General features: G+C 32.9%; 3 protein-coding genes across 5 annotated transcripts; 2 read left to right on the forward strand and 1 right to left on the reverse strand.

The window, feature by feature from the left end:
• Nucleotides 1-1,622: 1,622 nt before the first annotated feature.
• On the forward strand, nucleotides 1,623-3,370 carry LOC125868093 (protein phosphatase 2C 37-like). Its single transcript, XM_049548694.1, has 4 exons — nucleotides 1,623-2,233; nucleotides 2,311-2,628; nucleotides 2,712-2,817; nucleotides 2,915-3,370. Exons 1-4 carry the CDS (start codon nucleotides 1,724-1,726, stop codon nucleotides 3,247-3,249), a joined length of 1,269 nt encoding a protein of 422 aa, XP_049404651.1. The 5' UTR covers nucleotides 1,623-1,723; the 3' UTR covers nucleotides 3,250-3,370.
• A 4,948-nt stretch (nucleotides 3,371-8,318) lies between these two features.
• LOC125867222 (probable methyltransferase PMT11) lies at nucleotides 8,319-14,159 on the reverse strand. Its single transcript, XM_049547646.1, has 9 exons — nucleotides 13,290-14,159; nucleotides 12,530-12,679; nucleotides 12,167-12,437; nucleotides 11,576-11,686; nucleotides 10,801-10,960; nucleotides 9,615-9,872; nucleotides 9,371-9,493; nucleotides 9,013-9,090; nucleotides 8,319-8,901 (listed from the first exon to the last, which is right to left on the reverse strand). The coding sequence occupies exons 1-9, from the start codon at nucleotides 13,965-13,967 to the stop codon at nucleotides 8,694-8,696; spliced, it is 2,037 nt and encodes a 678-aa protein (XP_049403603.1). The 5' UTR covers nucleotides 13,968-14,159; the 3' UTR covers nucleotides 8,319-8,693.
• Nucleotides 14,160-17,113: 2,954 nt separating this feature from the next.
• On the forward strand, nucleotides 17,114-22,137 carry LOC125867802 (BTB/POZ and MATH domain-containing protein 3). 3 transcript variants are annotated; one of them, XM_049548380.1, is made up of 4 exons: nucleotides 17,114-17,612; nucleotides 19,355-19,703; nucleotides 20,351-20,661; nucleotides 21,640-21,777. In XM_049548380.1, the coding sequence occupies exons 1-3, from the start codon at nucleotides 17,227-17,229 to the stop codon at nucleotides 20,636-20,638; spliced, it is 1,023 nt and encodes a 340-aa protein (XP_049404337.1). In that variant the 5' UTR covers nucleotides 17,114-17,226; the 3' UTR covers nucleotides 20,639-20,661; nucleotides 21,640-21,777. The 3 variants fall into 3 exon arrangements, with proteins under 3 accessions (XP_049404337.1, XP_049404335.1, XP_049404336.1); XM_049548378.1 differs by having other exon boundaries at nucleotides 17,115-17,612; nucleotides 20,351-20,621; nucleotides 21,640-22,137; XM_049548379.1 differs by having other exon boundaries at nucleotides 17,115-17,612; nucleotides 20,351-20,647; nucleotides 21,640-21,867.
• The last annotated feature ends 1,772 nt before the right edge of the window (nucleotides 22,138-23,909 follow it).

Below are 23,909 nucleotides of genomic sequence, written 5' to 3' on the forward strand. Positions count from 1 at the left end.
ATGTAATTAAGGATGTAGATATCTCATCTATCGGACCGCAACAATTGTAGTCAATATCTCCGTTTGTTACGTAGACGCTTCAACTGGAGTGAATGGAACAAAAGAATTAGTGCATCATTTTTTATTTCTATTTACTCCACTTGCATTACTATGGACGTGTTTGTCACGCTCTGGTATTGTGTAAAACTACTTTTTGTGGCACACAGCAAATTGTGACTCAAGATGGTATAAATATATTGTAGAGTTTTATGAAAAATAATAAAATAATTTTATTTTCGTAAACCAAAAGAACTTTTAACTCATATGAAATTTTGATTTTGAGTTGGTGTTAATCATTTATAACGAACAATTAGCTTATGTTTGAACAACATAAATTATTTTATTGTTTATATCAATAACGATAATAATATATTTAAAGAACTATTTTTATTATTATCTTATAAAGAGATTGCTTTTGAAAAATCTTCAAATATTACAATAATCAGTGTAAGTATGAAAAATAAAATGACAGAGCAGAAAATACAGTTACTACTATTGAACTTGTAATAGCAACAAATTAAAAATAATGCGATAATCAAAATAGTGGTAGAAAATAAAAACAAGACACTACTAAAATAAGCTATTACCATGGTAGACTCCACTAAACCTAAACATCCAAAAAGCAAGAAAACAAAACACACTCTATCATCTATTAACATTTTTCCTTAAGTTGTAGCATTCATATCCTCAGTGAACTAAAAATAACGTTAAATGTCCATAATAATATTATTTAGGGAAAAATGATAAATATACTTCCAAATTATTGTAAATGGTATGCAGATATTCTTCGTTATATATTTGGGACATTGATATTCCTGTCGTTTAAAAGCTAGAGCATATATGTCGTTCACTCTAACGGAAGACTAAATAGGGACATGTGATACAATCTTATCCGTCGATGGCGAATTATTGGGCTTAGAAAGAATAAAAAGAAAAATCAATTTGATATTTAATAAATGCCGAATCGGTGAATAAGATTATGACACGTGTATACCCGTTAGTATAAAAAGGTATATATGCTCTAATTTTTGAACAACAGGAGAATCAATGTCCTAAAAGTATGACGGAGAGTATCTACATATCATTTACAATTATTCGAGATATATTTATCTTTTTTCCCTATTATTTATCTTATCTCTCGTACCAAACGATCTGATCCGTACAAGTGGAAAGGAGTTGACCCAGGAAGGTGGTATTCCAACGCTAGGAAAGGCGTGTGGAACAAACACAGATATGATATCTTAATATGTTGCCACGTATTGTATTCCTCCTTAAATAAAAAGAAAGAAAAAGTCGAATAATCGGCGTGTGGTTGTCCAACAGGCCACATGCATGTCAGAACTGCAAGCTACATCGTGTCGACTTCTCATTGGCCCACGTAAATTCAAAACAATAAAATCTGCTTCACACGTGGTTTCTATCTGTGAAACAAATGGACGGTCGTGATCATACTATTTTTTTTTCCGCAGAATCATACGTCACAATAGTAATACGTGTCTCATTCTGCCCAAAGACGGTGACGGGCAATAAAGGGCAGCTTGCCCGAAATTGTTTATAGCCAAAATAAAGCTTTCAATTTATGAGTTATGAGTCTTACTTCCTCTCGTGTGTAAACTTAACAAATATAAAAAAAAAATATAATAATATATACATTGAATTCATTCTCAAATTTTTTTTTCCTATAATGGCTGGGATGTGTTGCGGGGTTAATATAGCTGAAACTGAGGCTACTGCACCAGTTGAGCCAAGTTCAGAAGCTGCAAGGAGAAGAAGAATGGGAATTCATCAGTTCCGTTTTGTACCCACAGATGCTGCAGCTGTTTCAGCTGCAGCATCGGTGGCGGTACAGGAAAATGGACGGAAAAGGCATAGGATTGAGAAAGCTATTGATAATAAAAAGAGACAGAAATTGGAAACTAGTGTGACGATCTCGTTGTCACCTCCGCCGGTGGCGGTGGTGGTGGCGGATGAACAGAAAGGAAAGGATATTGAAGTGTTGGATCTGTCGGAATCTGGTTCTCAATCTGTTGAAATTGAGCCTGATTTACCCAAATTTGGTGCGACTTCGGTATGTGGAAGAAGAAGAGATATGGAAGATGCGGTTGCAATTCATCCTTCTTTTTGCAAAGAGAATAGTGAAAGCTCAAGCAATTTACATTTCTTCGGTGTTTACGATGGCCATGGCTGTTCCCATGTAAATATCCCTAAATCGACTGTGAATTGGTATTATTTAGGTGAAATTTTAGCTGAACTTGTTAGATTTTTTTGTAGGTGGCGATGAAGTGTAAAGATCGAATGCACGAGATAGTGAAAAACGAGGTGGAGAAGGAAGAAACTCCATGGAAAGAAGCAATGATTCAGAGCTTTTCTCTAATGGATAAAGAAGTTGTCAACTATTCTGGCGCACTCCGATCTTCTACCTCAGGTTCCAATTGTAGATGCGAGCTTCAGACTCCACAGTGCGATGCCGGATCAACTGCTGTCGTTGCCGTTGTAACTCCGGACAAAATCATCGTCTCCAATTGCGGTGATTCTCGTGCCGTCCTCTGTAGAAACGGCGTCGCTATTCCTCTTTCCGTTGATCATAAGGTGCGTTTTCAATTCATTTCTTCAAATAAGTGTTTCAATAATTTTGAAATCAAGCAACTGATGTTGAATTTGTGTTTTTTCAGCCGGATCGACCTGATGAATTGAATCGGATACAAGAAGCCGGTGGCCGTGTTATATATTGGGACGGAGCTAGAGTTCTCGGCGTTTTGGCAATGTCTCGAGCAATTGGTAGGCATATACTTCCACTTGATCTAAAATTCGAACGCAAAAATGAAGAGTTAACTTGAATAATGTTCTAAATCATCTTTATGAATATTTATTTCAGGCGACAATTATTTGAAACCATATGTTATATCAGAACCGGAGGTGACGATAACAGATCGAACCAACGAAGACGAGTGTTTGATATTAGCCAGTGACGGATTATGGGATGTGGTATCGAACGAGACCGCGTGTGGCGTGGCACGTATGTGTTTGCAATCGAGACGGCCACCGTCTCCGGCGGGTTCGCCGGGAAATGACATTACGGTGACCGGCGCCGGAGAAAGCTCCGACAAGGCCTGTTCAGATGCATCAATTCTGTTGACGAAATTAGCCTTGGCTAGGCACAGTAGTGATAATGTTAGTGTTGTGGTGGTGGATTTGAGAAAAAATGTATAACATTATGATGGTAATTAGTACTAGTTTTAATTTTAATTAATTAATCAAGTGTATAATTAAGGGGAAACTCTAATTTTAGGTTTTAATTAGCATGGGTTTTGCTAATGAAGCTATGATTGAAGATTATGTTTTGATTTATTAGTTTAGCTGATTTAGCTGCCTATGTTGATGATTAGTAATGCTAATTATTATTATCATTATTATTACTATACTACTATATTTTAGAGAAATGGAGATGGAAATTGTAAAGAGGTGGATCTTTTCTCCAACTGTCCCAGATTTTATGTGAAATATAGAAAATACAAAATTATATTTTTATTTTTGTTTATTATTATTGTAATTACTGGACAACAGCTGGCTCAAAGTTGTGAAATGTGTAATGCACACACTATTCCACCCCCTTCAATAAAAAAATATTATTAATTTTATGTGTTTAATTATATAAATTATAAACTTTATCATGACTTCAGTGATCAATTAGAATAAGTTGACAAGTGTACTAATCAGGTTGTGGTAGAGTTGTGAGTTTTTTTTCGTCTTTAATTTGAAGTTCCAGTTCTAAGTACTTCTTTGTCTTTAATTTGAAGTTTAAGTTTGAATTAAATATGGAGTTGCCTTTGTAATGAGGAGTTGTTTTTGTTATAAAGTATTTTAATCCCTAATATGAGATTTTTCAATGAATTTAAATTTAGTTGGGTTTTTATATGAGTCAGACATGGAGTGTATATATATATATATAAATAATTTTTTTTTTACATAAAATAGCAAGTATAATACAATCAATGAACTTATTTTTCGTTTTATTTCAGTTTTTTTTATCATTTCACTTTATTAGGGATTTGACTTTAAAAACTTGAAAAGAAGCCTACCTCTTTAAATATAATATGCAAGATTTAAATATATTTGTAATCAAATTTAACAATAAAATTGTTTATGTAAATATTTTTCTTGGTTATTCTCCACTATAAAGGTCAAAATATAATTTATTTTCAGTTAAAAAAAAGAATAAATGGGTGGTGATAATGTAATGGGTGGACAATAAAGATAATATAAGTGGAAATATGGGTCATCTATCTGGGGACCATAATTATATAGTTTGTTTATATAGGATAAGATATATGTCAAGTGGACATTGATGAGGAAAGTAGCAGCCTACGATGGCGAAATCAGAAATTTCATAAGTATCAGAAATAATTTGTGATCTATGTAATGAAGGATATTCAATTGATTATTTATCATTATATATGATTATGTTATTGTTTATGTAGTGTTAAGATATCAGTTTAATATGAATTAATAATTTTTAAAATATATTTAAAATTATTAAATTCTGAATTCGTCTTTCATGGTGAATTTGGTCCATGATAGATAGTGGGGCTCCACTTGCTGGATTCGAATCAGCTTTTGTTGGGTTTGAAGTGTACACTCCATCCAATCTTTGCCTTCCACGTATAGTGTTTTCAATCTCATATGCCCCACCTTGCTCACTAATGCAATCAAGTGTCTTTTTTACCATCGTGGAAAAGTGAAGAGTCGAAGGTTCACCGATAAAGTTAAATATTAGATAGTCAATAATTGGAGATATGAAGGTTTTAAAAAAAAATAAGTACGTAATTATTATTGAGTATATATAAAAGGAAAAATAGTTATTTTTTCTTAATATGATAAAAGTAAGAAATATATTTTAAAAATAATGGACAAATAAAATTAAATGGAAGGAGTAATCAAGTAATTTTAATACTATAAATAAGAAGAGACTGAAACTTATATATAAATCGTATTCGCTGAATGCGTTTTATGTTTTTCTTTCTCAACTCTTTCTATTTAGGCATCTAAGAAGGGTTTTTTCAAGTTTTCAACGCCTTGACCTTTTTTTAAAAGACAAAATTTAAAATTATGGGTCAAGAAAAGAAAAATAAGGGAGGGGATTAACAATCTGAAGAATCGAACATTCACCGATAAGTTAAATATTAGGTAGCTAATCAATTGAGATATGAAAAGAAGATTGAAATTTCTCGAATTCTCGTTTTTTAACGATAATTTATTGAAAAAATGTTCTTTATAATATAGAGATTAGATTCAAACGCTCATATATATGATATAACTAATGCAGATTTATGATTTGATTTTGATAAATTTTAAATTTTATATTCTTGATAAGAAGGAAGAGATTTATATGGTCGACACTATGAAATAAGCGAGATTGAGATGGTTTAAGCATGTGATTAAGAGGAGGTGTATAAATATCATAGTAAACGACGCATCTTCAATTTACGAAGGACATAAAATAAAATTATAGATATATATGAGGTTAAGGACATCGCAAATCAAGATAGATAGTTACTATGTAGTTGAGTGTTGTCTTATTTTTCAGCCGAATAGATCGACTTGGTAATAGTATGCACATCGTGTATATTTTTGAGTAAAAAAGAAATTGACGTCAAAGATATTTGGAGACCAAAAGGCATACATAAGATAACTTTATATTAATTTAAATAATTAAAGGATATTTTACGCCCTTCTCCGTAATTTAAATATCATTATGAAATTCTGAATCATTATTATCTATACATTTGTCAAATTAAGTTTTAAGAAAGTAAACTAATTAACCGACCATTACAAACAAAAAAAATAGTAATTAATGACTAGATGACTTAATTAAATCCACATACTTCCAAATCAGATTAATAATCAAACCTAAAGTATTTATTTTTTAATTTACATAGTTTACTTGACCATAGCAATACAGATTTTTATTATTTATTTTTTGTATACTTTTTTGGTCCCAACTTACAAGATGTTTTCATTTAATTATTTTTAATATATATTTAATTGGTGGATTATTGTGTGGTGTTAATTAGTGAACAAACTTTGGATAAGAAAAAATATGTAACTAAAAGATAGACAAATTCAAATTATTTTAAACATACTTTTAACCTATAAGTATTTTTAAGCTCACTAATTTACTTACAAATAAATAATTTTAATTTTCTTTTAGGTAATTTAATACTAGTATGAAGATATTCTACCCAAACGTATAAAAGTTAATCTCGAAAAAGTAAAAAACATAATTGTGGATAGTTATATTACTCATTGTTTATTTGAAAAAGCGATTTTTTTATTTTGATTTTATAATTATTTACACGTTTGATGTCATGAATCTAAAAAAATTTTCGTTTATTCAATTTGTAAGTATCATAAGAGATCATTTCTTCGAAAAGAATCGTACTCTTCATAGTAAATAATTTGTATAGTGAAGTGACATGGCATCATTGTTGGAATTTGGACAAATCAAGTTAGACCCACTTCTGTTTTTGGTTGGGAAATAAATCAATAAGGTCAATTCTAATCATCTTTTAACAAGATGTTGATTTATGATTTGATGTTTATAAATTTTAAATTTTTGCTATTTTTAGAATTAGAATTTATAATTTATAAACATAAATAGATTTTTTCAAATCAATATAAGATTTTTAAGACAGTGAAAAATTAGATATTGATTCCTAGATTATTTATTTATTTTTTTAAAAATGAAGTTTCAGTATTAGATGTTTTAATAGAATTACAATTTTTTTAAAAATATTTCAAAGATTTTTTGTAGTTCCCTATGAATCAAGTGTTTTTTATTTCAAGGAGTGAAAAAATTAGTTGATAAAAACATGACTCGTTCAACTTGTATAAGTTTGGAGGGGCAAATTGCTCGTCCATTTATTAATTTCATTCAATTCGGTCCATTTAAAAATTGAGCTGATTTGTGCTAAACATATCACCCTTATAAATTCACGACTTTTTTTTTGGCAGAACTCGTTTTTTTAAAAAATTATTTTCTTTGACATATTTGTATCCAAGAGTACCTTTGGACAATGAACATTTAAAGAACCCGGCTTATTTTAAAAAAATATAACTTATTTTAACTCGTTTAAATTTAATTCAACTCGATCATTTGATATCCCAACTCATTCTTTCTGATATATTCGTATCCTAGGTTAGATTTGGATATTGAAGGTTTAAAGAATAGCATCTGATTCTTGAAAATTGCTTTTATTTATTAAATGAATTTGACTACATTTTGTTCCATTTTTTTTTAAATCTCATCCCACTTTATATATATTCAACCAATTCCCCATCACTCATTATTATACAAGATTTTCTCATAATCTTTCTTAGATTTTTTACTGTTTTTGTCTTTTTGAAATATAAAATGAAATTTAATGAAAATATTCTTGGCTATTGGTAGGTGACAAATGTCATTCAGGAGAAATGACATTAGTAGTCCCATTTGTGATCAGTATTTAAATTTTAGACAAACTTAAAAATTATTGCAAATCTAGCCATAAACAATCAAGTGGCATATGACAGTGAAACTTTAGGGATCTGATGTATATGCATACCCTAACTATGATTTGGTGAGATGAATTTTCAATAGGACTCAACTTCATTTCTATTAACTCTTGTGTATAAGCTCGCTCACATTGTCGATTCCAAGTTCGAATAAACGAGGAAAATTGTTGAAGGTCAATTGCAAAACAACTTCTCTACTTATATCATATAGGTAGAGGTAAAGTTGTGTACATCTTACTCTTCTTAAACGCCACTTATAAAATTATACTGAATCTATTATATTATTGTTGTATTCATATCATCCAAAAACTTTCGAGAACAAGAGATAATGCAACTTCAATTAACTTTATAAGATCTTCTAGCTTCTAATTCTTGTTGCAACTTTTGCAAGCTAAAACGAAACAAAATTATGTAGAAATTGGATTCGGAAGGAAGTGCTCCCTAGCAAGAATTTTTTCATATCCAAAGCTCAAACCGAAAGCTCTGGTTAAAAAAAAAAAAGCAGCTCCATCCATCCAATGGACCACATCCTTTGATAGTGTAGAAATTGGAACTTCAATTCCTTTCTTGGTAGACTAGATATGTTTGGTCTTTGGGCTCAAGTTGTGTGTGTGTGAAATTGGCTGCAATTAAACAAATATTTATACTATGACTATATTTTAAAATACACCAATAAAAGTGGCTAGTGGTGCAATTAGCCTAGTCATCTGACCATCCAAAAGCAAATATCAAAGAAGGCACAACTCCTACTTAAATATATTAATATATGTTGCATAGTTTCTTTTTTCTGTTCTACAATTTCTGGATTTATTGTTAAGATTTCTCAGCTCAAGTAAACAGCAAAACTTATGACTAAAAGAACCCCCTCATAGTCACAGAACAATCAATGGAAACAAATACAACACTGAGCTATACCATATGTCTTCGATCGTGTGAAGCTATACCATCTTCTGCTGTACATTTTATATGGCTATATGGTTCAAACAACAGCCCTGGATCTTTCTTCCATGTTAGCAAGTATTCGATCTTTCAGGTCCAATTAACGTAGAAGCATGAGTTCTGATGTGTCCGTGGAGTGTTGGCTTCTCCTTTCTTATCATCTGTTAGGCTCGTAAAAGGTGTTTGTCACCTGTCAATATCTTGTAACTAGCATGAGGACCCTCAGATGTGTCTCTCACAGTTACATGCCAACCCATGGCTTTCCCAATATCTTGAAGTTCATCCATGACAGCAACAGAATCACGGATGTACGCTCGTCCACCTGGCCTCAATATCCGGTCCATTTCAAGCATGATTGTGGACATGTTGCATCTGGTACATAGAAATCAAACACAGAATTAGGGCATCGTAAATCTATCCTATGAATGCGGAATTGGACCATAATATCATTTGTGAAGCAAATAATCAGTAAGGAACATATACCTTTTTTGTTCAATGGAGAAGAGACCATTTGCGTGCAATAAGTCGTAGGTTCTTGGGTAAGTATCAAATGGTTCACACCTGGAAAATGGCACACCTCTTAAAGGACGATCCACTTGGATAAAATGATAACCACATGTCGAGATGAGAATATCACGAATGTATTTCATGCAACCTACTTCTCAAAGAATCCATTGGATGTTCCCTAACGATTTGTATTTCTTCATGTTGGCGTAGGATAGGATGTAAAATATGCCAGACTAGTATATCTTATAGGTTATACGTACAGAAAAAAAGAGTCACAAGTATTGTCTCCTTTCTCTTCCATAATTAAATGCGGTGAAGGATGAGCAACTCTTACCAGTCATGCATGACTCCAAGTAGTCCACGGTCAAAAATGACAGGTAAGGTATTTTTACCACTAACAGAGACAACATTCAGAACCCAGCAATCCAGTTGATTTTCAATCATTGCTGCTGCAAATCTGTTGAACAAAGCAATTGATAGGACATTATTCTTTCCACTAACTTTAGAAGCATAATGCTGATCAGACGATTGAAATGCATAATGACAAAGATTTAACCAACAGAGATGGAATACAGTACCCTCCAAAACCAGCTCTCATATCCATCACATTTCTAAGTTTTAACTTCTTCCAATGCCAAGCACGGACATAGCTTTCAATTATTTCTTTCCAGAATTTTGACTCTGCATTGAAAAGCTCTTTCCTAGACAGATAAGAATCCACTTGTATGCTCTGGAGTCTATCTGGAGGATACTGGAGGCGTGAAGGCCAAGTGGTAATATTTGCGCCATAACCCTCTTCCGGAAGTCGTGTAATACATGCTTTCAGATCAACATACCTAAATGTGATTGTGAAAAAAGAAATCATCAAGTGACAGAATGAAGGAAATGTCTACATAAAACGAGAATCATTAACGTATGGCAAGCTACTCTTTCAGTTTGAAATGCCTTCAGTGATGTTTACACTTCGAACATGCTCCATTGATTTATCAACAACCAACTTATAAAGAAAAAATTGTTATTTTCACTAAAGGGCAAGTACTTTTAGGATTATCAGACTACAAGTAGCAGATGTGCCAGTTCGATTTGTTATAACTAGGAAAAGATGAAGCAAAACGACTGAGCTTGATAATCATTTTTCAGGCTTCAGACATGCAATTGATCAAATAGTGTGATGAGTAAGTTGGAGCTAATTTATAGGCCATTACTAAAAGCACCATTGGAACTTCTGCTGACATCATTATAATCTTTTTAGTTTTAATCCCAATCAATTTAACAACAACTATGCCTCATTCCCAAGAAAATTGGATAGGCTTTATGAATCCTCACAGCTTATGTCGCTCCAATTAAGCGATGACTAATCAACATGCATGGTCCTAAGAAAATGCCTAATCTACAGAGGAATCCTATCAAGTACAGACGCCAATCTCCATTCCGTCCTGAACACTACATGATGAAAAAACAAACAGATAAATACAAATTCTTATTTTGCTCTCAAACATGAAAAGGTAAAAACGGAGCCCATCTGCAAAAATGCCTTAATGAACCTTGATAGAGAATGCCAACAAAACTTAGATGATTTGTACTGTGGGTACTTCTCATGGGGAACCACAGCCAATTGTTTTTTCAACTTAGACTAAGCCATTGACATATGCAGTGGAAGGGAAGAGCACAGGCGGATTTGGGGGGGGTAGAAATTTGGAACTTTTGTCCACTTTGATGGAAAGAAAATAAAACTTTAAACCGACAAGATAAGTAGCCTTTTACCAAACATCGTCTGGGTCATCATGTGGATCACAGAGAGGTGGTTGGGTTCCTTCCTCTCGGCTTAAATAGCAACTGTTATTTAAGGGTTTCTGCCATATAGCAATATAACCTTCCTTCTTCACAAGATTCCAGCAAAGACGAGTGGTAAGATTAACCATCTCTGCATGAAAAAGGACAAGAACAAATATTACGATTTGTTATAGCACGTATTTACCAATCCTGCAATGCAGAAAGTATTCAAGAACTAGAAGGGCATGATACAGTTTATACGGAAAAGTTACCACAGTTTCAAAAGCTGGCTAGTATTTTTAACTTAAACAATTGGAGGGTGGACTAACAGTTCAATTTTAAAGAGAAGAAGGGCACAAGTTGTAGTTTCAGCAACTAAATTTTCCCTATCATTTTATTCATTAGTCAAAATTTTGTTTTATTCATCAACAAAGTAGGAGTTAAACTTAAAATGGAAAAAAGAAATAGTTAAAAGAATTTGATTGTAGTCAATTTTCTTTAGAAGTCACTTCACTTCTGTCTTAAGAAACGACGCACTGAAAGCTGATTTTGACCTTATCATTAACTTTCTTTATTTTGATAAGGGACCTGATCATTAACTTTCTTGAACATTACAGTCAAAAGTTTATCTTAGGTATGGCCTTTAATAGGAGCTTTTGTACAATCATTAAGGAGTTGTCTACCAAAAAGCGGAGAATTGCCTACAGTCAGGTGATTCCTCCTCTTTTATTTCATTTTAAAATTGCTGCAATAGCTCTGTACTTACCTTCCCATTGTTCTTCAAGGGCTGCTTCATGCTTATAAACAGGTTGTGCAGCCCAAACAAAATATCCACCAGCACGGAGCAACCTGTTGACCTCCAGTAGTAAAATCCCATCTTCACAAAAATGCATTATAGGATAAAGGCATGAGTTAGAAACTCTCTTATACATGAGCAGCTAAATAAAGTTCATCTGACTTGGTTAAAATTAAAAATATTTATCTCGTAGTAAGTTCACAATATATCTTCTAACAAAGAGAGGGAATCCAAACAAAGGAAAATCATATCTTGAGCTAAATCTTCGCTTTTCCATTCAGGACTCTAAAGGGTATGGTGCTCCTAAGTCCTAACTTAGAAAAGATAGCTATCTATAGAACACTAGAATATAGAGATTAAAACCATAAGTTGTCACCTTAATGAATGAAAGTGAGAAATAAAGGAGCTCTGATAGAAATTAAAAGTGCAGCACTTCAATTTTCACACAACCTACAATGTCAAAGGGGAATATGCATCTAAAAACTGGTTTTCTGTACTCTTTATTAGGTTTCATACTACAAATAAGAGAAATAGATAATAGCATGATCTAAAAGAGCATACCATCACGAGTCCAATTGATCCTACACCTTGAACAATGGATTAGTTCAAAAGCCTGACTTGGATAAAGTAAACGATGTGTCGCAATTGCAGCTACCATTGCAGGCACGCCACGTTCGAGAGCAAACTGAATCTGGTTTTCATGAACGTCTTTTGGAGCCACAGACAGGGTGAGCACATTCCTGGATAGTAAATAAGCACCAAAGCTTGCAACACCACAGCCAATATCTAAAGCAACTCGGACATGACGGCCAAATGCAATTTCAGGGAGCATCTGGCGGATAACACCCAAAAAAAAATTAAAATAAACAAACATCAAAATGTGTTCAATCTGTTACCAGCTTGAATTAAAAAATTATTAAACACCTTTTCAATCTGATCCAAGTACTGATCAGCTCCATGAATGAACTGGGTGCCACCTCCAGGAAACTTGAACTTGTCCTTGTCTATCAATATCCAATTTTGACCCCCCTTATCCTCAGCTAGACGTGCGTGAGGAACATTGCTGAACCAAACCTGCAGTACAGAAAAAAGTTTTAAAATCCCACAAAATGGATCTTTGGAACTTCCTTTTTTCCTTTGTCATCCTCCCACGAGTAATAATCCAAAAGTACACAACTACACTGGACAAGTGCTTCAGAAATTAAAACTTTGAGCTACTCATCCCAAAATAATTCAGGAGAACATTACACAACTCATAACAATATCGAACAAATGCTTCAAAAAATAAACTTTAAACTTGTCAGTTAACACAAACCAACTTTAATATACAACAACTTTAAACTTGTCAGTTAAAACAAACCAACTTTAATATACAACAACAACAACAACAACATACACAATGTAATCCCACAAGTGGAATATGGGGAGGGTAGAGGTTGTTCTGATAGACCCTCAGCTCAACTAAAAGCACCAACTTTAATATCCAATTAGATCATGTCTGAGATAAAACAATTTACCTAACTAACATACACAAATCCAGGATTTGAAGTTTATGGCTTCCTACATTGATCTCAAGTTAATAAACAGTTATACTTTGTGAATTTCTTAATACATATACAGGATTACACTATTGATCCACCACTAATAACTACATTATCCTCAAAATAAGTAGATTATAACAAACCTCATCGCGACTTTTAGGCCATGTAATCGGAGCTCGATAACCTCTTGGTGGAGGAACCAAGCAATTCAATCCTTTACCTTTTTCAGGACAATGCCGCTCAAATTTCTCCCCTCTCTCAGTTGATTTCAGCTTACTAATTGCTTCTACATTATCCAAACATGGAATATACTCTCTCATACTATCAGGACACAACCCAAACTTCTTAACCCTAAATCTCTTAACCCCATCACCTTCCTCTACATCCGTCTCATTCCCAACACCCCAATTATCCACAACTTCCGGATCAAATTCCCCCACTTCAAAATTATCATTCATCACCCCATTCTCATCCAACACCCCCATCTTCTGAACCGCCGGAGGCGGTGACGGTGGTGGCGGTGGAGGAGATAAAACAACCTCCACCGACGGCGTTTTTTCCAGTGGCTTATCAGAAACGATGGTGTCATTAATTATGGAGGATAAATCGAAAGATTTGTTGAAATTAGGGGAAATTGAAACAAATTGAGAAGAGGGGTTTGTTGGGTTTGTGAGAGAAGCTGAATCTTGACGTGAATTGAAGAAAACAAGCTGTTGAGATCCATCAGACCAGTGTTTCCCGAAGTAAAAAAAAGCTATAGAGAGTAATGCAAAGGCTAAAACTTTGATTACTGTAGCAGATTTGAATGCATCTCCCTTCATTGTTGTCTCCTTCTTCTTCGACAATGAAGTTAACAGAATCAAATCATCTGAAAATTGATAAGCAAAACGAGAAATTGCAGAGTTATAGTAAAAAATAGTAAGAGCAAGAGGAACTGTTCCTTTGTTAGATCTGGAAATCTGAGTGTTATAAAGAGTTTAAGTGTCGGGGACGTTATTCTAGTATTATAATTCGAGGATTTTATAAATCTCATAAGTTTAAGTTTAAAATTAAGTGTTATTTATATTAGATATATTGAATTTGAGTAATATGTATTTAGCTTTGTCATTTGTGTCTCTCCTATCTCGCTCATCTTTCTCTTCTCTCCCTAGGTATCTGTCTCCTCTCTTGCTCGCCCGCTCTCTCCCTATGTATTTGTATTTCATAATGTATATGAAATGTATCTATTGTGACTTACATATATCAAGAAGACATAGACTATCTCGCTCGCCTCTTTTCTTCTCTGTCTCGCCTCTCTCCCTATGTATATGTATTCAGAATGTATCTAATATCACACATACATGTATTTAGTGTGATTCACATATGTCTGAGATATATAAATTCTTTCGCTCGCATTTTCTCTTTTCTCGCTCACCTCTCTCCCTATTTTCAGTGTATATCTCATAGCAATATATAGATGTATTTAACTTAAAATTTGGTGAGAAATTATTAATAGTGAGACACGATGTAATTATTTCAAATTATAGGAAAAATTAGTAAATATGATAAAAATATTTATGTAATTAGATTGTTTTTCCAAATAATTATAATTTATTAACCATTTAGGAGCTAAAAATCGAGTTCAGACAGTATTCTCTAGATTTTTGATCAATTCGTCATGAACTTAGTTTATCTTAGAGTAAAGTGTTCAATATTAACAATCAATACTTATATACGATAAATTTTACTAGGTAATTGATTAAAAAAAAAATACACAACAATGATTATATATTCTTTTATGTGAGGTAATGACAATTATAGACAAGTTGATACATATAAAACATTACTTTAAGAGTAAGATTATAAACACTCCTTTTCATTACTTTTGTATCTAATTTGATCTTTACTAGCTCTAGTGTATACGCTATTTTATTTGTAACAACTAAAATAATACTCCCTCTGTCTCATTTTATGTGGCACCATTTCCTTTTTGGTCAGTCCCAAAAAGAATGTCACATTTCTTTATATGGTAAGTTTATAAAGATACAATTCCTCTTTTATCTTTGTTGGTCCCACTTAATCTTAAAATAATACTCCAATACATTTATGAGGAGAGAGAAAAAATAGTCTACTTTTTAAAGGGCAATTTGGTAAATATTTTAAAGTCTTCATTTATTTCTTAAACTCCGTGTCCGATCAAATGTTGCCACATAAAATGAAACGAAGGGAGTATTTACTTTTTCGGTTACATTATTTGAAGAAATCAATAAAGATAACTTAATAATATCTCTCTTACTCTTTTGCTTTATAATTTGTTTTATTATTTTAAGCAACTTCTTAACACGAAGAAATTAATATTTTATAAAAATAATTTACATGTCTTTGATCTCAAGTATAAATTTAACTTTAATATTAATATAAGCTTCAAATTTTAAATTATATGAGGCAAGAGTTCTAAAGACGGCTCTAACTTCTATGGAGGAAGGGGATAAAATATAGGTCAAAAAATTAAACTTTTATGAACATAATGCGCATATTTTGTGTAAGTTACGTTATAAAAGTGATGTGTGGAAAATACATATAAAAATATTTTATGTATAGTGACTTCATAAATATCGTATTCATGAGATGTGCCAAAGAGATTTATAGCTTATTTGATCAAATGTCTTCAAAGTCTTGAAGTAATGTTTTTTTTTTAAAAAAAAAGTGTGTTATTTATTGTTATCAAATTTTTAAGAGAAGAATTTTTTTTTTGAGTAAAAACAAAAAATATTTTTGAGAAGATGAGAAAAATAGCTTCTCTTTGTATTTTTAGAAATACTTTTTTTTTTAAAATTGATCAAATATTAATTATTATTTAGAAATATTTTTAAAATTAATAATCAAACACAAATTATATCTTGGCAAAAATACTTACTAATTTATTCTAGCTTAAATAAAGCTAGAATAACACTAGACTTTCAACCCCACTGCCAGAACACAAAGTCATATTAATGTTTTCTTTTCATATAATATCTTTTACCTTTTAATTTACTTGGCCATACTAATTTGATACTTCCGTTAAAAAAAATATTATTTATTAAATTAATTATGCTAGTATTAAGATTTTGTTATAGCTACTACACTATTTTATTGTTGTTTATAGTTTTTTTCTAGATTTTGCACTATTTCCATTATTAGTTATTGTATTTTGTCTCTATTTTATTCTTCTTTGTACCTAAAATTGTTGCACTTGAGCCAAAGATTTATTGGTAACAGTCGTTCTACCTCCACGAGATACTGATAAAGTTTGTTTACACTTTATCCTCCTCAATTCTCACTTGTGGTATTTCATTGGTGAAAATGACCAAAACGGTCCTTAATGTACGTGTAGTGCTTTATTTTAATCCATTTACTTGATTAAAATGGTCCTTAATATTTAATAAAGGTGTTCATTTTTTTCCTTAATAAATTTCACTTGATTCAAATGATCTTTAATGTATAACAAGAGGTGTTCATTTTGGTTCTTAATGCATTTACTTGATTGAAATGGTATTTAATGGATAATTAACACTCTTTGTTATATATTAAGGATCATTTCAATCAAGTGAAATATAATAAGGGCTAAAATAAAACATTACCCGTTCATTAATGACCAAAAAATGTTATTGTTGTTGTATTAATATTGAGAAACTTACAAAGATCTCACTAATTTAGGACTTAATTACTTAAATATACTCTACTTTGCAATATTATGAATCTTACCAGATTTTTGGCGTTCAAATACATTCTCGGTGTAATTTATTTTAGATATGCGTCTAAATACATTTTTGGTGTAATTTGTTCTGAATATACCGTATCTAAGTATAATTTAATTTTTTGTAAAAAAATTATTAAAAGAAAAATTTAAATAAATAAATAAAAATTTAATAACAAGGTCAAATAAAATAACAAAGCCTAAATCCCAAAGCCTATAAAACCCCCCAAAACAAAATAAATTCACCTGAAAATCTCTCTCTTCTTCTTTCTCCCCTTTTCCTTTATCGTTAAGCTTCTGCAATTTTCAATTTTCCGTTTAGGGTTTCCTTCAATTCCCCAAATTCTCTTTCAAATTCCGATGAAATGAACCAAATTTCCATCGACCGTGCCGGAAACGATTCATCATCCAAGTCTGTAAACGAAACGGTGAATGGGTCTCACCATTTTACTATCAGGGGTTACTCTTTGGCCAAAGGAATGGGACCTGGAAAGTACATATCTAGCGACATTTTCACCGTTGGTGGGTATGATTGGGCAATTTATTTCTACCCAGATGGTAAAAACATAGAGGATTCTTCCATGTACGTGTCTGTTTTTATAGCATTGGCTAGCGAAGGAACAGATGTTAGGGCGTTGTTTGAGTTGACGATGTTGGATCAGAGTGGAAAAGTGAAACATAAAGTTCATAGCCATTTTGATCGGGCATTGGAAAGTGGACCTTATACTTTGAAATATAGAGGAAGCATGTGGTATGTTTTCTAATGTTTATTTTGTTGATTAATTGTTAGCTATGTGTTGAAGATTGGAATTTTTGTTTGTGGTTGTGTTCGGGCTTAAAATTGTGCAATTAGGGTTTTGAATTGTGTTTGATTACCAATCTTGGATAGTTCTTGTAGGTTGATTGTAGGTGTAAAAGGTGTCTAATCATGATTTTTATTGAATTTGATCTTTGTTTCCTGGTAATCATACCTGATTTTGTATGTTTTACTTGAGCCTGTGTAGTACGGTCATAGAAACAATAAACCCAACAAAGGTTGGGGTCGATCCCATGAGGAGTAGGCGTGAGTCAAGGTGTCGAAGAGTATGCAAATTTGTGAATTTCTTTAGTTTTCTTCAAATAAAAGAGTGATTAAGTAATTAAATCTTAAACTAGACTATTTTCTAAGATAGGAATGCAAGAAAATGTGACTTGTTGTGTATTTATTAAAGGGACTGGAGTTGTAGGCTTGTAGCCTCAATATGGCATAGCTATGCATGGATATAAGTATCTTACGATGATTATGATTCAATTGAAAGCTACCTACTAGAATTTTTTAACTCTAGCAAGTTAATCCCTACTAGTTCTTCCAAACTCAAAGAGAAAGAAATATTAAGACACAATTGATATACCCAAGTAGGGATTTCTTTATTCCTAGTTTGATTCCATTATCAAGCATAAATTTTCTTAATATATTCTATTCCATACCACCTGTCAAAAATCCAATGCAATTTCCACTCTTCCAAGCAAGAAATAGATGTGTACGGCTTAATCTAGTATTTGCAACCACCAAATTGACAAATAAGAATGTAAACAAGTAGATAATCAAAATCTAAACTAATACTCATTCATATTAATGCCATAAGAGTCTACAACCCCAGCTAGTGGGTTTAGCTACTTATACTAGAAATGAAAAATACAAGATAATGCAATAATAAACATAATTAAAGATTAAGCAAAGAAGAAGATGTGAGCTCTATGGTGAAAATCTCTAGATCCTTCCCAAGCTAGCTATAGATACTTCTGCAAGACTTAAAAAGATCAATAACTGCCCAATAAAATGACCTAATTCCTCAGTGAGAGCGAATCAGTTGTCAATTGTGTACCATCGTACCTAATTAATAAACATTTACCTTATCAATAGAAGAGAGAAAAGAAAGTCAATGATTGTGAATCAGTTGTCAAATGTGCTTTCTCAAGGTAATCATATCTCGTGCGTCATGCGTCATGCGTCATGTGAACTAAGCCTTATAAGGAGGACCCATTATTCCAGAGTTTTGAAGGTTGCAGTTGGTCCTAGGAGTCGACACAGCCAGATTTCTTGCTTATAAAAAAAGAAAGAAATTTGACCCTCATGTGTGGAGATCAGCTACCTGACTCAGTTTTCCCTTGAGTGGTGTCTATTTGCCTTTTTGCTTTCCATCTCCTCTCCATTGCTTTAATTCCAGAGATTTGTGATGCATCCGCCACTAATTTGGTACTAATTGCCTTCTATACATACATTGTGTGTCGATGCAAGAAATTTTTCATTTGCACCTGGTAAGTTTTGATTATAAATATGGTAATGAATCTGATATATTGTGGGTACACTCAGTAACAAGTTAGGAGCCTCAAGAAAGTTCACCAGATTTTTTAGTTGGTGAACTGTATGTCCTTTTGAATCCAAGGTGTTGAAATACTTTTGGAACTGTTTCTTTCATTGGTCTTTATGAGAACATCTTGTCTGTATTTCAGGGGTTACAAACGATTTTTTAGAAGAGCAAGTTTAGAAACGTCTGACTACCTGAAGGATGATTGCCTTTCCATGCACTGTACTGTTGGAGTTGTCAGAACTCGTGTTGAAGGCCCAAAAAATTATAGTGTTACAATTCCACCATCAGACATGGGCCAAAGTCTCAAATACTTACTGGATGCTGAACTTGGTTGTGATATAGTTTTCCGGGTTGGAGAAGAGGCATTTAAAGGTCATAAGTTGATACTTGCTGCTCGGTCTCCTGTGTTTAGAGCCCAATTCTTTGGCCTTATTGGGAATCCTAAAACGGGCGAATTGGAAATTGAGGATATTGAACCCTCAGTCTTCAAGGTAATTAGTTCATGGTGGAAACATATATAATTAAAGGAAGGTGTGGAAAATGGAGAATCTGAGAGATGAAAGGTCTTTTAGGCACATTCCAAATTTAACTTTGATGTTCAACTGGTGTATATAATTTTCTTTTGGGTGATGGGTAGGGATGAAAGCAACTGGTTTATCAGATATTACATTGTTCATTATTAAACAGTAGCATGTACCAATACTTTTGATTTTTTTTTTCCTGAATCAGCATGTAGCAGTATGATATGTAGCCTGAGAATATTTGATCTAAAGTTGTTAGAGCACTAATGTTTGTGCAAACAAAGCATTTTAAAAAATAAATTTACCATTGTTTCTTTAGCTGGTAATTTTATGTTTTAGATAGTTCTTAGTATTCTTAGTTGCTTGTGCGCCAGTCAGTTTTTTAAGGGCAAAGAGAAAAACATTAAAGGTAGCAAGTATTTAGCTAAGCAGTGTCATTCCTTAAGGTTTTAGGCTCAGGCTCTTCTTGTTTTCGGTCATGGTGTTGCACTTAGATTCTCCAACTTCAGTTTCTGTCTGCTGTTTTCTATATCTAAACTATATATATTACTTGTGCTAACATAACGATCCTTTTTTAGAAGCTGAGATGATTAAGGTGGACTTATTTTGTTATGTAGGCTATGCTCCAGTACATTTATTCTGATGAGCTTCCAGATTTAATTGAAATTACTGGCTCTACTTCAACTTGCACTTCTACGATAGTGATGCAGCATCTATTGGCAGCAGCTGATCGATTTGGTTTAGATAGGTTGAAAGAGTTATGTGAGGCGAAATTGTGTGAAGAAGTCAATGTGGATACTGTGGCAACAACTCTTTCTCTTGCTGAGCAGCATCGATGCCCACAACTCAAGGCCATCTGTTTGAAATTTGCAGCTACAAACTTGGGAGGTGCGTGTTCTCCATAGATGTGAGCGGTGAGGCATTTCAGGTTATGTCATTTTTAGTTTTTGTTAGTCAATTTAACGACAGCATGTTCTTAACTCTGCTTGTTCATGTCAAGTTTGTGTGGCAAATTTATTTTTCGGTTTAATTGTAAATGCCAGGAAAAGTACTCTTATGGTAAATTTCCAGACTGGCAATAGTCTCTTGAAATACTCCTGTTAAGGACCCAGCTCCTGTATGAATCTGATCGTCTTAGCTTGAACTTGGTTGTCAATGATTAAAGTTTATAGAGATGGGTATCCGTCATTGAGGCAGTTTCTTTTTTACCTTGGTCAAAATGCACTGTTAGCGTGTCAACGGAGTATCTCAAGTGAGGTTCCTTATTTGATCTGAGCTTCCTGATCAGTTAGTTGATGGCTAGCTTGGAAGATATGAGAGAATATTTGAGTGGTTTTGGCTTCTTCAAATTTAGTGTAGTAATTTGCGAAGATGTGTAATTTGCACTTCCAATTGACAAAAGGAGTCATGATTGATGATTCAATGTGTAGTACTAGACAAAAGTCAGTTGTTTTAGGCAAAGTTGCAAATAGCACAGAGTAGCAATAATCTGCTGCCACTTTATCATACAGACACTGTTAATGTGATTGTTATGTTGGATAAATGATAAATCAATAATAATAACTGATAAGTAACTTTTCTTGTCATACTAAGTTTGTTTTAATTGTGGAGAAGGCTGGCTTCATTGGAATTTGAATAGTTGAAGTGCTTTATGAATGTTCTTTTGTATCAATCCATTATGTTTAAGATCTTATAGATCATTGGGGTGAATTTTGAAAAACTGGGAAGCCTTCCAATACTAGAACAGGAGTATGTGCCACTTTGTTTCAGATTCTTGGTTTCATGCAACATTCAGTCATTCACTATATTTTAAAGCATATGCTATAGCGTGGATAAGGTATTGTGAAATTATCCGGGCTATTTTCTTGCAGTTGCTGAATTGTTTGATTTCTTTTTTACTAAACAGTGGTCATGCAGAAAGATGGATTCAAGCACTTAGAAGAGAGCTGCCCCTTACTGTTGTCAGAGCTGCTGGAAACAGTGGCATCCGTCGATGAGAAGCCAAGTCTGACGTCTAGCAAGAAAAGGAGTAGCAGCAGCAGCAGCATCTTTGGACTAGATCTGGCTGCAGATGGCGCGGCAGCAGATTCTGTTAACCTTACCGTTAGGCGGGTGAGGAGGAGGATGTAACCTTGTGTAATAGTATAGCCTTTGAAGTGCAATGAGAGTTAGGTTGAGAATGTGTTGATGGAGAACTCAACTAATGAATAGTTTTCTACTTATTATTGGATTTGAGAACAGTTTTAGTGATCTGCATGATAGCTTGTGGTGTTAGCCTCATATGTTATTTCAGACAGCATAAGGTAGGATAGGTGGGGAAGTGAAAGTTTACTAGTTGTAACTTTCAATACTTTCAGCTTATGTGAGATGCAATATATGAATGAATATGTAAAAAATTCTCTCCGATTAGTAATGTTGGAATTAGTTATGCTGACATTATTCTTTATCGTCTGTTTGGTTTGTTGTATTGAATGAATAAGAAGGTGTATTAGAATAGAAATAGTATTGTTTTGTTCACAAGATAGATTCAAACTATATACACATCACTCTCTCCAAACCTAAACCCAACCTATAAGATTATACTGTATATGTTGTTGTCAAACTCTAGTTTATCTTATCTTTCAAAAAATTTAGAAGCAACTAAAATATTATGGTTCGGCAAAAAAAAAAAAAAGGTTTCGAACACTCTTTAATTATTATTTTTCCAAACAAACGCTGAATATTATTAACTCCTAGTGGTTCCACGAGACGGAGAAAATGATATCTTATAATCGAAATAGTGACACTTAAAATTATTGATTCCATTATATGCACTGGGACATCTAAAAGGCCAGCTTTTTTTGGAATATTACTTATAATAACGTTACCAATAATTATACTACGTCTTTTTCTTATCGAAAAAAATAAAAAATAAAAAAAATATCCCTTTTGCTTTGCCAATCATAACTTCAAAAAATATTAGTGGGCCATAAAAACGGGTCGTCCTCACAAAATTGGACTCCGTACTGACAATCCATTTGTCACACGGATCCAACTATTTCAGATCTTCAACCACTCGATTCTATGGCCCAATCATTATATTATATGGCCCAATAAGCCCAATCATTGGACTCCTACGATGATAATTCTCGTGATCCTGATGTCGTACTCATGTCGAATCCTCTAAAAATGCATTACGTTGGAAGGATTCAACATGTATTCGCTACCATTTTTAAAGAGTCTGAATAACGTAATCGCAAGGTACTTTTCTTAAATAAAAAAAGTGAACAACCTAAAATCTCTTAATAAAACTCAATTTTTCCTATTTGTTTTCAAAGAAAAATAATCCTCAAAAGATATTTAGTGCACCTAAAATTCACAAATAGCCTTTTTTTCTAAAACCTTTTTAATTAAAAAAAAAACGTTATTATTATCACGACATAATAATGTCACAAATTTCATTTGTGAATTCTAAAAAATTATCATGATAATTATTTTTTAAAGACGGAATTGAAAAGAAAAAAAGTTATCAATATATGCTACTCCCTTCATTTTAATTTGTTTGTCTTAATTTTATTTTTAGTCAACTTTTGATGAAGAATGTCTTCTTCTTTTATTGACAACACGTTAATCGTAACTTTCCACCTAACATGTTGAAAACCAATACATCTAATATATCTTTTGTTTAAAATTACAAGATATAAAAAGTCTTTTTTTACTTTCTTAAATCTTGTGTTATATCAAAACTAGACAAATAAATCGAAACGATGGAGGATATTTGCTTACAAAGATGTTTAAACTCTAAAACAACCACACAATGTTTTTTGAGGCTAAAAAAATGTTATGTTATGATCATGTGGCATTACGGATCCGTACCCTCAACGCCACTTGCTAACAATGTGGGCTTTGTTTTGTCTATTTATAGGTCTTTAAATCATTGGGCCTATTAGGTTTTCATTCATCTATTTGGGCCAGTAGGTGAATATAGGCCCACTGATCCAGCCATTGTCAACATCAACTCAATGGACTGCTCATTGCCCTTCTTTCCCACCCACCAACTCCGTCACGAGAATCAATAATATTCTCACTTATTCCTCAATCAATCGGAGTTGAACCACTTGAGCAAGTTCGCTCGCTCTGATGGGATAAAGTTTAAAATAAATTAAAGGCAAGCTAAATTTGTTCAATTCGTCAAAA

This window comes from Solanum stenotomum, chromosome 6, assembly GCF_019186545.1.
Source record: "Solanum stenotomum isolate F172 chromosome 6, ASM1918654v1, whole genome shotgun sequence".
Lineage (NCBI taxonomy): Eukaryota > Viridiplantae > Streptophyta > Magnoliopsida > Solanales > Solanaceae > Solanum > Solanum stenotomum.